Source organism: Meles meles, chromosome 18, assembly GCF_922984935.1.
Source record: "Meles meles chromosome 18, mMelMel3.1 paternal haplotype, whole genome shotgun sequence".
NCBI classification, from domain to species: Eukaryota; Metazoa; Chordata; class Mammalia; order Carnivora; family Mustelidae; genus Meles; species Meles meles.
In genome coordinates this window covers 26,333,539-26,352,906 of record NC_060083.1, presented here as the reverse complement: position 1 = coordinate 26,352,906, position 19,368 = coordinate 26,333,539, and the positions used below count along the sequence as shown (strand labels likewise).

Genomic DNA, 19,368 nt, shown 5'->3' with positions numbered 1-19,368 from the left:
ATATGAACAGACACTTCTCCAACAAAGACATACAAATGGCTATCAGACACATGAAAAAATGTTCATCATCACTAGCCATCAGGGAGATTCAAATTAAAACCACATTGAGATACCACCTGACACCAGTTAGAATGGCCAAAATTAGCAAGACAGGAAACAACGTGTGTTGGAGAGGATGTGGAGAAAGGGGAACCCTCTTCCACTGTTGGTGGGAATGCAAGTTGGTGCAGCCACTTTGGAGAACAGTGTGGAGATTCCTCAAGAAATTAAGAATAGAGCTTCCCTATGACCCTGCAATTGCACTGCTGGGTATTTACCCCAAAGATACAGATGTCGTGAAAAGAAGGGCCATCTGTACCCCAATGTTCATAGCAGCAATGGCCACGGTCGCCAAACTGTGGAAAGAACCAAGATGCCCTTCAACGGATGAATGGATAAGGAAGATGTGGTCCATATACACAATGGAGTATTATGCCTCCATCAGAAAGGATGAATACCCAACTTTTGTAGCAACATGGATGGGACTGGAAGAGATTATGCTGAGTGAAATAAGTCAAGCAGAGAGAGTCAAGTATCATATGGTCTCACTTATTTGTGGAGCATAACAAAGAACACGGAGGACATGGGGAGATGGAGAGGAGAGGGAGTTGAAGGAAACTGGAAGGGGAGATGAACCATGAGAGACTATGGACTCTGAAAAACAACCAGAGGGCTTTGAAGGGGTCGGGGGGGGGAGGTTGAGGAACCAGGTGGTGGGTAATAGGGAGGGCACATACTGCATGGAGCACTGGGTGTGGTGCAAAAACAATGAACACTGTTACGCTGAAAATAAACAAATAAAAAAAAAGAGGTGACCAGAAAAAAAAAAAAAATCAAATGTCTGTATATATTTATATGCTACGTACTATATATATACTACACATACATACTATATATATTATACTATATTTGGTATAAAAAGTAAACAAGTAGAATATATATATAAATAAACATACAAATTGTTAACAACTAGAAAACAAATACATATAATAGTAAGCAGGTAGAAAAAATCTTCAAAATGTTACCATTTAACAAGGTATTTCAAAGGTATCAAATTCATAATGGGGAAGAACTCTACTGAAAACCACACGGTGTTACTGAGATTTAAAAAAATAATAATAATAAGCCTCCCAAAATGGAAAAATATACTACATTCCTGGTTTAGAAGGTTCAATATTGAAAAGATGCCCATTCTATCCCCAAGTTAATCTAATTTCAGTGCAATAATAATTAAAATCCCAAGAGATCTTTTTGAGGAAACTGACAGGCCTATTCTAAAATTAAATAGAAATTCAGGGTCAAGGAGAGTGGAAGAAAAACTGAAGAAAGAAATAAATCCCATTAAAAGATATAGTAATTAGGGCACCTGGGTGGCTCAGTCAGTTAAGCGTCTGCCTTTGGCTCAGGTCATGATCCCAGGGTCTTGGGATCAAGCCCCATTTTGGGCTCTCTGCTCAGCAGGGAGTCATCTTCTCCCTCTGCCCCTCCCCCCTGCTCATGCTCTTTCTTTCTCGCTTTCTCTCAAATAAATAAGTAAAATCTTTAAAATATATATATAATAATTAAAAAGTTGAGTATTGATTCAAGGATAGAAAAATGCATAGGACAAAGAGTTCAGGAACAGATTAACATATATACAGTCACTTGACTAATAATAAAGATTTACACAGCAATACAGCAGGGACAGTATGGCCTTTTCAATAAATGGCACTGAATCAGTTGGATATACATACTTTGGAAAGAAAAATGTATCTTGAATGCTCCCTCACCTGATATAAAAACCAAGTCTAGATTGACAGCAGATCTAAATGTGAAAGGTAAAGCCATGTATCTTTTGGAAAAAAATATAGGAGAATATTGGCAAAGATTTAGCAAAGATTCTTAAACAGGATACAAACAATACTAACTACAAATTAAAAATTGATAAGTTGGAGTGTTTTAAAATTAAAATATCCTGTTTCACAGTATCCATCATTAGCTGAATGAAAGACAACCACGAAGTTGAAGATGTTACTACATACATCTGACAAAGGACTTTTTTTTTTTTTATAAACATATAATGTATTTTTATCCCCAGGGGTACAGGTATGTGAATCGCCAGGTTTACACACTTCACAGCACTCTCCATAGCACATACCCTCCCCAATGTCCATAACCCCTCTCCCCCTCTCCCAAACCCCCCTCCCCCCAGCAACCCCCAGTTTGTTTTGTGAGATTAAGAGTCACTTATGGTTTGTCTCCCTCCTAATCCCATCTTGTTTCATTTATTCTTCTCCTATCCCCTTAAACCCCCATGTTGCATCTCCACATCCTCATATCAGGGAGATCATATGAGAGTTGTCTTTCTCCGATTGACTTATTTCACTAAGCATGATACCGTCTAGTTCCATCCACGTCGTTGCAAATGGCAAGATTTCAATTTTTTTGATGGCTGCATAGTATTCCATTGTGTATATATACCACTTCTTCTTTATCCATTCATCTGTTGATGGACATCTAGGCTCTTTCCATAGTTTGGCTATTGTAGACATTGCTGCTATAAACATTCGGGTGCACGTGCCCCTTCGGATCACTACGTCTGTATCTTTAGGGTAAATACCCAGTAGTGTGATTGCTGGGTCATAGGGTAGTTCTATTTTCAACATTTTGAGGAACCTCCATGCTGTTTTCCAGAGTGGTTGCACCAGCTTGCATTCCCACCAACAGTGGAGGAGGGTTCCCCTTTCTCCGCATCCTCTCCAGCATCTGTCATTTCCTGACTTGTTGATTTTAGCCATTCTGACTGGTGTGAGGTGATATCTCATTGTGGTTTTGATTTGTATTTCCCTGATGCCGAGTGACGTGGAGCACTTTTTCATGTGTCTGTTGGCCATCTGGATGTCTTCTTTGCAGAAATGTCTGTTCATGTCCTCTGCCCATTTCTTGATTGGATTGTTTGTTCTTTGGGTGTTGAGTTTGCTAAGTTCCTTATAGATTTTGGATCCGAGCCCTTTATCTGATATGTCGTTTGCAAATATCTTCTCCCATTCTGACAAAGGACTCTTAAAAAAATACATAAAGAACTCTTATAAATCAACATGAAAGGGTCAGGAAACCCAATAGAAAAGTGGGCACAAGACTTGAAGAGATAATCTACACAAGAGAATATACCTGTGGAGAATAACCACATGAAAAGATAGATGCTTAACTTCCTTAATCAGAAGGGACATGCAAATTAAAACCAGTAAGATATCACCACACACCCACCAAAAAGCTCCAATGAGAAGGATGGAAAATACCAAGTCGTGTTAAGAATGTGGAGCAACTGGAACTCTCACTGGCTGCTAAAGGGAGCATACCAACACTATGTTGCAACTAGTAGGGGAGATGGAGGAGGATCAAGATGGCAGAGGAGTAGGAGACCTAAATATCATCAGGTCCCAGGAGTTAAGCTAGATAGTTATCAAACCATTCTGAACTCAACAGGAGATGGAAGAGAAGAAGAACAGCAATTCTAGGATCAGAAAACCAACCACTTTCTGGGAGGTAGGATGTGCAGAGAAGTGAATCTGAGCTGCTATATGGAAAAGGAGACTTCGGGGGGAGGGGCCGGTTCCCAGCAAACGATAAAGCAGCAGAGCACAAAATCAGAACTTTATAAGTCTGCTCCACTGAGGGATGTTGCTCCAGAGGCTAAGGGGGGGGGGGGTGGAACCCTCGTAGGGACAGTGTGGTCTCAGGACCCACAGGGTCACAGAAAGACTGAAGCTGTCTGAGTGTGGCAGAGCTCCCAGGTATTGGGGCAGGGAAGCCAGCTGCAGAGATGGAGCCAAGGAGGGGGATCTCACCTCAGGGTTACCTTAAACTGTGATCTAAGGCAGTCGGACCACTGCTCTTTGGGCAGGGACACCACAACTGGTAGATCCGGGGAGAGCCCCTCCTTCCTCCTCTGGGAGGAGCAGTGCAGAAGCACGCTGCAGGAATCTGCTGGGCTTGGAGATGCCAAATGGGGCCATGTGCCAGAGACAGAAATGCTCAGACATAGGCTGGGTGAGCTCAGAGTGCAGCAGGAGACCAGGGAGACAGGAGTGATTGGGTGCTTTTCTCTGAAGGTGCACTGAGGAGTGAGGCCCTGAGCTCATCAGTCTTACACATTTCACAGCACTCACCATAGCACACACCCTCCCCAATGTCCATAATCCAGCCACCCTCTCCTTCCCCACCCCTCACCCCCCAGCAACCCTCAGTTTGTTTCCTGAGATTAAGAGTCTCTTATGGTTTGTCTCCCTCCCTGGTCCCATCTTGTTTTATTTTTTTCCCTCCCTAGCCCCCACGATCCCCACCCTGTCCCTAAAAGTCCTCATATCAGAGAGATTATATGATAATTTTCTTTCTCTGATTGACTTATTTTGCATAGTATTCCATCATGCATCTATACCACATCTTCATTATCCATTCATTTGTTGATCTCTTTCCATAGTTTGGCTATTGTGGACATTGCTACTATAAATATTGGGGTGCATGTACCCCTTTGGATCACTACATTTGTATCTTTAGGGTAAATACCCAGTAGTGTGATTGCTGAGTCATAGGAGAGCTCTATTTTCAACTTTTTGAGAAGCCCCCATACTGTTTTCCAGAGTGGCTATACCAGCTTGCATTCCCGCCAAGAGTTTAGGAGGGTTCCCCTTTCTCCACATCCTCGTTAACACCTGTCATTTCCTGACTTGTTAATTTTAGCCATTCTGACTGATGTGAGATGCTATCTCATTGTGGTTTTGATTTGTATTTCCCTGATGCTGAGGGATGTTGAGCACTTTTTCATGTGTCTGTTGGCCATTTAGAATGTTTTCCATTTCTTTGTGTCTTCCTCAATTTCCTCAATTGAGTATTCTCTGGTTTTCTGAGTACGGATTCTTTGCCTCTTTGGTTAGATTTATTCCTAGGTATCTTATAGTTTTGGGTGCAATTGCAAATGGGATCAACTCCTTAATTTCTCTTTCTTCTGTCTTGTTGTTGGTGTATAGAAATACAACTGACATCTGTGCATTGATTTTATATCCTGACACTTTACTGAATTCCTGTATGAGTTTTAGCAGTTTTAGAGTGGAGTCTTTTGGGTTTTCCAAATAAAGTATCATATCATCTGCAAAGAGTGAGAGTTTGACTTCTTTGCCAATTTGGATGCCTTTCATTTCTTTTTGTTGTCTGGTTGTTGAGGTTAGGACTTCTAGTACTATGTTGAATAGCAGTGGTGATAGTGGACAGCTCTGGCATGTTCCTGACCTTAGGGGCAAAGCTCTCAGTTTTTCCCCATTGAGGATGATATTTGCTGTGGGTTTTTCATAGATGGCTTTTATGATATTGAGGTATGTACCGTCTATCTCAAAACATCACAAACATCATGATTTTTCATTCTGGGTCTAATTGTTCTATTATCTAGGGTCCCTATTATATGCCTTTCAGCTATTGGCTTTTGCTTTCAGTATCTTATCTCCTTGTGTGTCTGCTTATCTTTGGGTTTGCGCTCAAAATTATATTTGAAAATGGGATTGAGAAAAATAACAAAGTCTAGTTGATGTTATTTTCCTACATCAGATAAGATTTTTTTTAACTTCTTTTACTTAGTACTCAGAGACACTAGCCATCTGGGATTACCCAAATTCAATGCTTGAAGTGTTTTGGACCTCTGATGACTCAAAGCTGGGTTGAAGCATGTTTATGTAGCCCTTTCTTTCCTGCTAATCTAATTTCTAGGGCACATTTTAGGGTTGCTGCCCAAGGTGGAGCTTATTTACTCCTTGTAAACAAGACTTATTTCCCAAGACCTTTGCATGTAGACATTAACAGTGGAGCAATTATCCAGGTTCATCCCTACAAGCTGTCTTGGGATTGCTTCCCCAGCGTCTCTCCAAAACTGATATATAGCCCTGATGTGGCTCCAGCTCAGACATTTTTTCATGAACCTCATATCCAGGGTTCAGTTCTCAGATTCCACAAGTTCATCATAGCATCCACAGCCTAACATTATTCTTTTGTGCAGGCACTGAAAACCCAGGCACCAATTTCTATCCTACTAAGAAATAATGCCGTAGGGTCCTTTGTGTCCTGATGAAATTTTCATCCTGAAAAGGAAACTGGAGACTTTGTACTACGCCATTCTGTGACCAGCACAGAAGAGTGGGTAAGGTCTGGACATCTCAGACATTTCTTGTCTCTCTTTCCCTCTCTCTCTCTCTCTCTCTCTCTCTCTCTCTTTCTCTCTCTCTCTCTCTCTCTCTCACACACACACACACACACACACACACAAAACCTTTCTTCTCTTCTCCATTTATTCTCATGAACATACCCACATACTTTAAAATTTTCCATATAATCTAACCCCTTAGTATTTAAAGGCAATACAACAATCCCTCCCATCTCTTAGCACTCTAGTTTTCAAAGTGTTGTCACATGCTATCACTCTTGATTCTCAAGCCTGCAAAGAGGGCTTCATGGGTGAGGTATGGAGGCTCACAGATCATGCAGGTAGAGAGCAACACCAAAGTTATGAAAGGACAGTTTTCTAAGGCTGACTTTGGAGCCCTTGCCCATACTGTCCCCCACCCCACTTCTCTCCCCTCTTCACCCAGCCACACTGCAGGTAGCCTTGGGCTCTATGGCCACCTGACCTCACAAGTGTCCAGAAACCACTGACTCTTACAGGCTCAGAACAGGAGTTCCCAAAACACACCATCAGAATTAACAGGTGATCGCTAAAAAGGACTTAGTTCTCAGAACACAACCAGTATTTCAAGGAAGGGGGCCAGAAAATCAGCTTTTTGTTTTTAAAGTATCACATGTGATTCTGATGCACACTAAAGTGTGGGTGATGCTGCCTTGAGGGCTAGAAAGCAGAGCTATCATTCCCCTGGGTGTCCTCTGACTTTTACCAGCCTTCTTCCCTCCTTTCTTCCTCCATCCTGTCAGAAAGATGTCCCAGAGAACCCCGAATCCAGGCAATAATTTACCCAAGGAAGTAGTTTCTGATGGGGTTTAAGGAGGCGAAATATCTTTGTCTCCATGGAAAAGCAGAGATGGTGCCCAGTGCTCAGACCTGGGACCCTCAGGCCATTACCATGGTGCTCTTTTTCATCCTCAGGTCACTTCTGGGGTCTGGTAGTGGTCTCTGGGATGAGCCCATCATGCCCCATTTTCACTGAAACTCTTTGCTTTCCTGAAAGGAAAGCAGCCTCTACAACTTGAAGGCTCACATGCTCAGAGAAACAAAGGAGCTCAGTCATAGTGTAGAAACTTAGGAGAACTATATGAGTAACAAATAGATATGGGCACACAAAATATCATGTCCTAAGGATCACTCCCATTTTTTTTAAAGATTTTATTTATTTATTTATTTATTTGACAGCGAGAGAGAGAGATCACAAGTAGGCAGAGAGGCAGGCAGAGAGAGAGAGAAGCAGGCTCCCTGCTGAGCAGAGAGCCCGATGTGGGACTCGATCCCAGGGCCCCGAGATCATGACCTGAGCCGAAGGCAGCGGCTTAACCCACTGAGCCACCCAGGCGCCCAGGATCACTCCCATTTTAACTCAAATGCCAAAGGACCAGCACAAGATTACTCTATAATTTGGAATCTTAGGGTTAAAAGAGAGATTAACCATCACCCACCTCCACTAAATGCTTGAACCAACTCTGAAATGATCATTCAGCCCACTATATCATAAGCTGTTTGAAAGTCTTCCATAAAAGGAAGAAAGGAAGGAAGGAAGGAAGGCAGGAAGGAAGGAAGGAAGGGGAAAAGTCAAGTAATAGAAAGTCTTCCATAATGGGGAATCGCTTCCCCTGGCCAGTCCCATTTCCAGGCACAGCACTTGAGTCATCTGGGAGATAGCCTGACTTGTTTTTCTGTCTCTTTCATTTCTTATCTCCTGACTTGACCAATCCACACCGCTTAGAATGTGAAGGCCATAATGCATTCTCTCACTTTTCTCTGCTCCTTGTCAACAGCACCAAGGGGCCAGCCACAAATAAGTGCCCCCTCAACATCCTTGGGTCACAGCCTGCAGACACAGGTGTGCTAAAGCAGCTCCTATGTGAGTTGGGAAGAACCATGTCCAGGATGGAGACAAGAATGGGGCCCGCTATCCCTCTTGGTTCTAAGACCAGCATTTCCTACTGGAGCCGAGGTGGCAGGCAGTCAAAATGTAGGGAAACGATAAGGAGAGGACTCCTTCTGAGATCCTCATATCAGCACCTCCCATTTACACAGAGCTTTAAGTTGAAGAAGTGCTTCCACATTCAGCATTTAAGTCTTCTCTAAACCCACAGTGAGGTAGGCATCTTTACTCTTGTTTAACGTGTGACACTCAGTTAGGGTGTGGACTTAGAGACAAAAGGAAAGCCAAATCCCAACTCCATCAGTTACTAGTTTTGACAGAACTGGAGAAATCCATACCTCCCAACTCCCAATCACCTCGTCTATAAAATGGGATAATAGAAACAAATAGTGCTGTTGTGTAGACTAAATGGGGAGGCCGGGGTGGGGGCAGGAGGGAGAGGTGACAACTCACATGTACTCTGGTCAGATAAAGGGTAATCATTTGTTCAAAAGGCACTCGTAGGTGTCAAATTGAGTTTTGGACCTAAACATATAACTCAAACTTTCTTGTCACTGTACCATGGACACCAAACATCTGGGAATTCAAATGTTTTCATTGAGATATGCTAAACACTGAGCCTGCCCGCGCCCACCTCACCTGCATACTGGAGCTCCAAATTAGTATACTCTTGTAGGTTACTCACAGTTCCCACAGCTACAGTTGCTCCCTAACACTGACATTGCTCAGAGGACCTCTTTTTTAAGAGCTTCTGACATGAAATGTCAGGTTTCACTCCAGAAAGTATAAACATTTATTTCATCAGATATAAAATAGCCTGTTCATCCCATCTTTTGATAAGTAATAAAGCCATATGTTCACATGTTTTTGACTTTGACCTTCTTCTTTTGTGAATTGCACATTCATGTCTGTTGCTATTTTCCTATGAGGATTGGCAGCTTTATTACCAGCTTGAAATAGTTATTTCTCTATTAAGCATATTAAGCCTTTGTCTATCACATATATGGCAAGCATTTTTCCTTTTTGGCATTTTTATTTGTTTGTATTTTACCACTGTTTTACAATGTTTTGATATGAGAGGTATTTTACTTTTATGAAAATAAAATATGGCATAAATTTTCATGTTTTATTTCATAATTTTCACAATTTTTCCTTGTTTCCTGCTATTAGTGCCACTCTTGTGAATGTAGTTTTTCTCTTGTTGCTCGTGCTTTTGCTGTCACATCTTAGAACCCTTCACTAAATCCAAAATCACAAAATTTCTCCAGATTTTCTTCTAAGAGTTTAATAGTTTTAGCTCTTACATTCAATTTCAAATTGATCCATTTCATATTAATTTTATTTAAATTTAATTAATTAACATACACTGTATTATTAGTTTCAGAGGTAGAGTTTAGCGATTCATCAGTTGCACATAACACCCAGTGCTCATTACATCAAATGCCCTCCTTAATGCCCATCACCCAATGATCTCTTTCCCCCACCCACCTCCCCTCCAGATACCCTCAGTTTGTTTCCTAGTGTTAAGAGTCTCTTACAGTTTGTTAAATTAATTTTTATATACACTGTGTGATAAGAATCCAATTTTGGCATGTGGCTAGTAGTCCAGCACTTTTTGTTGAAATTATCTTTTCCCTCCTGTGTAATCTGCATACCATTGTCAAAAATTAGTTAACCATAGGGACACCTGGGTGGCTCAGTCAGTTAAGCATCTGTCTTTGGCTCAGGTCAGGATCCTAGGGTCCAGGGATCAAGTCCGGCATCAGGCTCCTTGCTCAGCGGGGAGCCTCCGTCTCCGTCTGCCCACCCTGCCTGCTGCAAGCCCTGCTTATACTCTGTCACTCTGACAAATAAATAAAATCTTTTCTTAAAAATCTCAGCTGAGCATGGATACATGGGCTTATTTCTGGACTCTCAGTTCTATTCCATTGATCTATATGCCTATCCTTGTGCCAATACCACAGTGTCTTCATTACTGTTGCTTGTAGTAAGTTTTAAAATTGGAGAATGTGAATTCTTGTTCTTGTTTTTCAAGATTGTTTTTGGCTATTCTGGTCCCTTGAAATTCCATATGAATTTTAGAATCAATTTGTACCAATTTCTGCCAAGAAGTCAGCTAGGATTCTAAAAGGAATTACTTTGAATATATAGATCTATTTGGGGACTATTACCAGGTTAACCATGTAAGACTAAGTTATTGATTTGAGATCTTCCTTCTTTCCTAATATAGGCATTTACAACAAAAGTATTCCTTCTAAGCACTGCTTTAGCTGCATCCCATAAATTTTGGTATGTTATATCTTCATTTTCATTCATCTCAAAGTATCTTCTGTTTTGTTTTGTTTTTTTCTTTGACCCACTGGCTATTTTGTAGTGTATTCTTTAATTTCCACAAATATGTGAATGTTCTCAAATTTTTCCAGCTATTCATTTCTAATTTTCATTCCATTGCACTTAGAGAACATATTTTGTGTCATTTTTATCCTTTTAAATTTATTGAGGTTTGTTTTATGTCCTAGCATATGGTCTATCCTAGAGAATATTCTAATGGCCCTTGAAAAGAATCTTGTCCTGTTGTTGTTGGGCAGAGTGTTTTATAGATATCTGTCAAGTATAGCTGATTTATACTATTGTTCAAGAGGCACCTGGGTGGCTTGCTCAGTCAATTGAGCATCCAACTCTTGGTTTTGGCTTAGCTCATGATTTCAGGGTTGCAAGATTAAGCCCCATGTCAGACTCTGCTTCAGATTCTCTACTTCTACAACTTCCTCTGTCCATTCCCCTGCTCTCTTGCTCTCTCTCTCTCTCTCGAATAAATAATAAATCTTTAAAATATATACATATAGTATTGTTCTCTACTCCCTTGTTCTTCTGCTCAATTGTTCAATCCACTACTGAAAGTGTGGTGTACAATTTACCCTTTTAATCTATAAAATGTCTCCCTTTATTTCTAAAAACATTTTTAGAGTCTATTTTTAATCTCTAAAATCTGCTTTTGTATTTAAAGACTAATGTATAGCCACTCTAGTTTTTCAGAGGTTGCTGTTTTCCCATCTTCTTATTTTCCACATTTCTTACTGAATTTTCAAGATGTTCTTGAACATTTCTTCATTTGCTGCTTGCCCTTAGGACAATTTCCATCAGTTTTAAATCCTTCTATTTTGATATTTTCACAACTGTCATTGGGGAGTGGATCATTGGACCTCCTTACATTGTCATGCCAAAAGTCGATTGCCTACCATTATATTTTTAAATTTCATGATCTTATTTTTCACCCAAAAGGAAATTTTCTTAATAGAGGAGCTCTTTTTTTTTAATATTTTATTTATTTGACAGAGAGAAATCAGAATTAGGCAGAGAGGCAGGCAGAGAGAGAGGAGGAAGCAGGCTCCCCGCGGAGCAGAGAGCCCGATGCGGGGTTCAATCCCAGGACCTGGGGATCATGACCTGAGCAGAAGGCAGAGGCTTTAACCCACCGAGCCACCTAGGCGCCCCGAGGAGCACTCTCTTTTGACAGATACAATATCCTCCTGCTATTGGTATCATTAAATAATTTTTTAAGTTTTTTTTATATAAAGTGTTTTGCATAAAAGGATTATTCACCTTAATACTTGGAATGATACTCTTCTTTTAGACTTCTTTTAGTCCATTCAAAACACTACTTTAATCTGTCTATTCATTTTCAAAGAGACAGGTTGGGGTTTACTATGGGTTTTTTAGAAGAGATGGAGTAACATCACCAAAATGAAATGTTAATTTATAGTTAATGTATAGATATAGTATAAATTCCAAAAAAATGTACCAAAAAAAATAAGGAAAGAATGAAAGAATATTCTCATAAAATGAAGGGAGACATAATTTTAAGATTGGAAAGGACATTCTAAGTCAGATAAATCAGTGGAGAAACATCCTTCATATCTCAAATAATAAAAACATCAAAATATGAAGTTACCTATTTCCACACAGTGGAATTCAGTTTAAGATTAAATAAAAAATCATGTAGACAGCTATATAAAGCTATTCAAGAAAAGTATATAGTAGGGGCACCTGGGTGGGTCAGTGGGTTGGGCCTCTGCCTTCCACACATGTCATGGTCTCAGGGCTCCTGGGATTGAGCCCCATGCTGGGCTCACTGCTCAGTGGGGAGCCTGCTTCCCCCTCTCCTTCTGACTGCCTCTCTGCCTGCTTGTGATCTCTCTGTGTCAAATAAATAAATAAAATCTTTTTTAAAAGTGTATAATAAATTGCAATACTGTCTTGGAGAAAATTACTCATCACACTGTTGAGTGCCTAAGATAACTGAAACAAAAACCTCAAAGTATGTTCACCAAAATGTTACAGTTGGTTGCAAGGCAGAATTTGTGATGATGTTTGCTTTCTTTCACTTTAAACTTAAGTAAATTTAAATGCAAATGTGGTTCGTAACTTTTAAGGCTTTTTACTGCACTTAGAATAAAATTTTAAAATCCTAACAAGGTTCTGAATGACCTGACTCCTGCTTACCTGCACAACCCTACATTTCACCACTCTCTTCACTCCAGCCATACTGACCCATATGTATCTCCTTACATACAACGAAGTTCCAGCTCAGGTGCTTTGTACATGTAATTCTCTGTAATGCTCTTGACACAGATTTTATAGCCTGGCCTTTTTCATCATTCACATTGCAAATAATCCAAACACCAAGATGTGCACCATTGTTATTTATCTCCACACAATGGAATTCTATATAACTTATTTATATGCCCTCCTTTTTATTGTTTGTTTTTATTTTTAAGATTTTCCTTTATTTCAGGTTTTTGAAAGGGAAAAAGACACGTTATTTTAATCTTTGGTATGCTTGAAATGTGTTTGGTAAGAAACAATATATGGATCTCATATTCCCCCCAAAATAATAAGACAATTGTCTCAATGCCATTTACTGAATAATACAACAGTTTTCTACCACAAAAGTACTACAGTAATAATAAACTCAATCCCACGTGGTCTTTGGTCTGAATCTGAAGTTTCTTTCTGTTTGGCTGATCCGTTCATTCCTGCATCAGTACCACATAGTTTTGTACACAGCCCTTTATATTTATATTTATATTTTTCAAGATTTTTCTAGCTTATTTTCACAACTATTTTGAAGTTAAACATAGATGTTTTCTTTAAAACCCTGTTCAAATTCACTTCACATAGTTTAAATTTTAGATTAATTCAGTAGAATACACACCTTTGGAATATTGGTATGTTTTTCCACTTACCAAGTTTCCACTGCATGCTTCTTTGAAGAATTTCAAGATCTTGCCTGAATGTTAACATTTTAATGCATAGATTTATTTGCTGGTGATGTGGATGGCATTGTTTCACATTACATAAAATACATATATGTATTTTATATACATATGTATAATATAAATATAACTTTTTTTAATTTATATAATCTTTACACCCAACATGGTGCTTTAATTCATGACCCTGCAATCAAGTCACATACACTTCTGACTGAGCCAGCCAGGCATCCCTTTCACAATATATTAAACTTATTTATATTTATTATTTCTTACATATAATAATAATGACAATAAATATTTCTTGAGTATTTACTGCAGGCCACCAGCTCTTTATTACTTCACTTTATTCTCACCCTGATCCATTTTTCACATAAAGAAATGGAATATAAAAAAGCTCAGGTAACTGGCTGGGGGGTTAAAAGAAAGTGTCAGACCTCAGATTTAAACTGTTTTCAAATCCTGTTTATTTCTAATGTCATTTTAGTCAATTGTTAAAGGTTTCCCAGATAGATCATCCTCTCAGCAAATAATGATAATTATTCCATTTCCTTTCCAATATTTTTACTTTCCCCCTTGTCCAGTTGTATAAAATCAATTTCTTATACTGCATGCACTTGTTTTAAATATCACTTAAATCTATACAAAATCATAATATACCATACGAATCTTTAAGCATTTCAAGAAAATTGTAAGATGGTATGATTTAAAATAAGACATGGACATTATTCCATTTTGAGTATACTAGATTAGAAGTTGCTGGTATGACTGAGTTGCATAAAAATTTTCCATGTTATGCCTTTATATGTTATTGTGTTGTGTTATATCCCAAAAAATTTATAAAATTTAGCCTAAGATACTTTTAATGCTAAGAAAACAGTTGATTTTGCTTATTTGGATGTCCTTATTCAATTGAGGGCATTTAATAAACATTTGTTGGTGCCTATGTTGCAGACAGTTGGGGAAATGGATGGAAGCAATCACAGTGGAGTCTCTGAGTTTCTGCTCCTGGGGCTCTCAGAGAGTCCTGAGAACCAGCGGGTCCTGTTCTGGATGTTCCTGTCCATGTACCTGGTCACAGTGGTGGGAAATGTGCTCATCATCCTGGCCATCAGCTTTGATCCCTGCCTGCACACACCCATGTACTTCTTCCTGGCCAACCTCTCCTTCACTGACCTCTTCTTCGTCACCAATACAATCCCCAAGATGCTGGTGAGCCTCCAGTCTCAGAACAAAGTCATCTCCTATGCGGGGTGTCTCACACAGCTCTACTTCCTAGTCTCCTTGGTGGCCTTGGACAACCTCATCCTGGCCACAATGGCATATGACCGTTATGTGGCCATCTGCCGCCCCCTCCACTACACCACAGTCATGAGCCCTGGGCTCTGTATTTTGCTCCTCACCTTGTGTTGGGCACTTTCTATTTTTTATGGCCTCACCCACACCCTCCTCATGACCAGGGTGACATTCTGTGGTTCCCAGAAGATACACTACATCTTCTGTGAGATGTATGTCCTGCTGAGGCTGGCATGTTCTAACACTCAAGTCAATCACACAGTGCTGATTGCTACAGGATCTTTCATCTTCCTTGCCCCACTAGGGTTCATGATCATGTCCTATGTCTGGATTGTCAGAGCCATCCTCCGAATACCCTCAGCCTCTAGCAAGTACAAAGCCTTCTCCACCTGTGCTTCCCATTTGGCTGTGGTCTCCCTCTTCTATGGGACACTTTGTATGGTATATCTGCAGCCCCTCCAAACCTACTCCATGAAGGACTCGGTAGCTACAGTAATGTATGCTGTGGTGACTCCCATGATGAACCCTTTCATCTACAGCCTGAGGAACAAGGACATGCATGGGGCTCTGAGAAGGCTTCTCTTAGGGAAAGCCTTTCAGAGGTTGACATGAAGTAAGTCTGGAAAGGGCATTCAAGTAGAGACTGGGAATTTCCTTCTCCGTGGGCAAGACATTGCCCTCTGGGGGATACAGGAGAGTTTAGTACATAGCACCAACTCAGAATGAGCTCATATATCTGTGATGAAGAAAAGAAATGTATGCATAATCCAATGTCCACCAAACAATGGAAACCTTGGCAATAAATAAGGTCACTAACACTAATACTAAAAATTTGCAAAATCAAATCCTTCACCTTGCCTGACACAGGACCAAAGTCCCAGCCTTATCCAGATATTCCCAGTTAGGACCTAATGGGGTCTGTTATGTTCTCTAGCACACATTCACTCAGGGTCTCTGAGCTCTGAACTTCTCTAAAGAGCCTGCTTCCTGCAAGCCTTTTATGGAAGACAACTTGCATCAATCCACTGCAGATGTCCTGGGTAATGCCACCCCTTACCTGAAGCTCTGCTGGGCACAGCCATCATTGCTTCAGTTCTGATCCATAGTCCCTCAGACACAACCACTTATGTCCAAGCAGAAATGGCAAGAAATCCCTTTCTTTTGCTCTGGGGAGATATTTTTCCTTTGGGCCTCAAAACAATACTATTTCTCTTGCCTTTTTCCCTCCCTGAGAGAAGTCAGACTGTCTTTGGAAAATTTAATCCTGTCCTTTATTTCTGTAGTTCCTTACCTCTCATCTTCTTCATTCTCTCAAAACAAAACTCTCAAGCATATCAACATATGCTCATGACAGGAGTTGTGATGTAAGCAGAAAAAGGGGAGCAGATAATGGTGAGACCCAAACCCTACTTAGGTTCTACAATTCTGACAGAAATTTTGGTGTGTGTGGGGTTTTTTTTCAACACCACCAAGCAATTCTCTGATACCAGCTGGATAGCCTACAATTCAACTCAATTCTGACACTATCTACCTGGAGATAGAATCAAATCTCACAGCTTAAGGGTTCAGTCCTATAAGACTGCCCTCATCCCACTTCAGACACCAATTGCAAGTCCAAGTTGTCACCTGTGTTTCTGACTGACCAGCCAATTGGAGGTTTTCAACAATCCCCTCCTTGGGATGGATTAATTTTCATGAAGAGCTTATGGAACTCAGAGAAATATATTACTTAGTAGATTACTAGTTACTATTCAAAAATAACCAGATGAAAGAGATCCATAGAACAAGATATGTGGGAAGGGGCATGGAGCTTCTATTCCCTCCCTGCATACACCTCTCCCCAAATCTACATGTGTCACCAACCCAGGAGCTCTCTGAAACCCATCCTTTTAGATATTTATTGAAGCCTCTTTACATAGGCATGATTGATTAAATCACTGGTGATTGCCCCTCTCCACAGGTGGGGATGGTGAGCAGCAGTAATAAAATTGAAATTTTCAACACTCCAATCACATGATTGGCTACCCTGGAAATTTACACAGCAATGCAGCAAGGAAAGGATAAGCATTTCAATAAATGAGGATGGACATTTGGATATCCAAGTTGCATATTCAACTTTTGAAAGAAAAAACATCTTTTTAAAAAATTTTAGTTATTTTTCAGAGAGAGAGAGAGAGAGAAACAACTTGAGCAGGGAGATGAGCAGAGAAAGGGGAAGAGAGAATCTCAAGCAGACTCCTCACTGAGCAAAAAGCCTGACATGGGATTTGACCTCACAAATCTGAAATCATAACCGGAGCCAAAACCAAGATTCAAACACCCAACCAACTGATCCACCCAGGTGTCCCTAGGGGGAGAAAAAAAGTCTTGATCTCTCCCTCACCTGATATAAAAATCAAGTCTAGATTGACAGCAGATCTAAATGTGAAAGGTAAAACCATGTATCTTTTAGAGGAAAATATAGAAGAATATTGGCAAGGATTTAGCAAAGATTCTTAAACAATATATAAACAATACTACTATAAATTAAAGACTGATAAATTGGAGTATTTAAAATTAAAATATCCTGATTCACAGAATCTATCATTAGCTGAATGAAAGACAACCACATAGTTGAAGATATTACTACATACATCTGACAAAGGACTTCTAAACAAAACACATAAAGAACTCCTATAAATCAACATGAAGGGGACAGGAAACCCCAATAGAAAAATGGGCACAAGACTTGAAGAGATAAACTACACAAGAGAATATACCTGTGGAGAATAACCACAAGAAAAGAGAGATGCTTAACTTCCTTAGTCAGAAAAGGCATGCAAATTAAAACCACAGTAAGATACAACCACATACCCACAAAAAAGCTCCAATGAGAAGGATGGAAAATACCAACTCATGTTAAGAATGTGGAGCAACTGAGGGCACCTAGGTGGCTCAGTGGGTTAAGCTTCTGCTTTTGGCTCAGGTCATGATCTCAAGGTCCTGGGATGGAGCCTCGCATTGGGCTCTCTGCTCAGCGGTGAGCCTGCTTCCCCCTGTCTTTCTGCCTGCTGCCTCTCTGCCTACTGCCTACTTGTGACCTCTATCTCTCTCTCTGTCAAGTAAATAAATAAAATCTTAAAAAAAAAAAAAAAGAATGTGGAGCAACTGGAACTCTCACTGGCTGCTAAAGGGAGCATAGCAATGCCATGTGTTACAACTAGTAGGGGAAGCTGTATAGCATTGTCTTCTAAACTAAATGAACACCTGTGCTGTCATCCAGACATTGCCCCCATATAGAAAGATACCCAGGAGGAATGTGCAGCTCCGCTATTCTTTTTTTTTTAAGATTTTTTATTTATTTATTTGACAGAGAGAGATCACAAGTAGATAGAGAGGCAGGCAGAGAGAGAGAGAGGGAAGCAGGCTCCCTGCTGAGCAGAGAGCCTGATGCGGGACTCGATCCCAGGACCCTGAGATCATGACCTGAGCCGAAGGCAGCGGCTTAACCCACTGAGCCACCCAGGCCCCCCCAGCTCCACTATTCTTAACAGCCCAACACTGGAAGCCACAAGTGCCCATCAATGGTAGAATGGATTCCAATGGCAGTCATACAATGCAATGAGAATGAACAACCCACAACCATCTACAACAATGTGGGTAGACCTCACAATATAGAGTGAGAGAAACAGACATAAAACAGTCCAAAAGAGGTACTTCCATTTCAATAATGTACAAAATGGGTCAACTGATTCATACTATTAGGAGTCAGGGTCTGCTGACCTTGCAGGAACAGTGAGTGACTAAAAGAAAACCAGACAGCGTCTCTACAAGGCTAGTAAGGTGTTTTGTTTGTTTTGTTTTTTATCTGATTGCTGGTTACTCATGTTTGTTCAGTTTGTAAAAAGTCCTGCCAACATTTCACAATGAGTTCTATATCCCAAAATATCACAAACATCATATTTCATTCTGTGTCCAACTGTTCTGTTATCTAGAGTCCTCATATGCCTTTCAGCTGTTGGCTCTTCTCTCAGTATCTTATTTACTTGTGTACCTGCTTATCTTTGGGTTTGTGCTCAAAATTATATTTGAAAATGGGATTGAGAAAAATAATTTGAAGTCTACTTGATGTTATTTTCCTACATCAGATAAGATTTTTTTTTTAACTTCTTTTACTTAGTACTCAGAGCCACTAGCCATCTGGGATTGTCCAAATTCAGTGCTTGAGATTTTCTGGACCTCTGATGACTCAAGGCCAGGCTGAAACATATGCATGTAGCTCTTTCTTTCCTGCTATCTAATTCCTGGAGCACGTTTTAGGATTGCTGCCCAAGGTGTTGGTTTACTCTTTGTAAATAAGACGTATTTCCCAAGACCTTTGCATGTAGATATTAACACTGGAGCAATTATCTAGGTTCCTCCCAACAAGCTGTCTTGGGATTGCCTCCCCAGTGTCTCTCCAAAACTGAGAAACAGCCCTGATGTGGTTCCAGTTCAGTCCCTTTGTTTTTTGAGCTTAGGATCCAACCATCAGTTCTCAGATCCCCCGTCTTCAGCAGGGCACCCACAGCCTGCCATTCTCTTTTGGACAGACTGCTTATCCAGAGGCCAATTCCTCTGATTCTCACCTTTAGCCAAAAAGACAAATCATGAAGTCCTATTCAGAAACCAATGTCTTAGGGTTCTTT

At 40.3% G+C, this 19,368-nt stretch overlaps 1 protein-coding gene across 1 annotated transcript; it reads left to right on the top strand.

Moving 5' to 3' along the window:
* Positions 1-14,323: 14,323 nt before the first annotated feature.
* LOC123929931 (olfactory receptor 1D2) lies at positions 14,324-15,313 on the top strand. Its single transcript, XM_045986110.1, has one exon. The coding sequence runs from the start codon at positions 14,351-14,353 to the stop codon at positions 15,311-15,313; it is 963 nt and encodes a 320-aa protein (XP_045842066.1). The 5' UTR covers positions 14,324-14,350.
* The last annotated feature ends 4,055 nt before the right edge of the window (positions 15,314-19,368 follow it).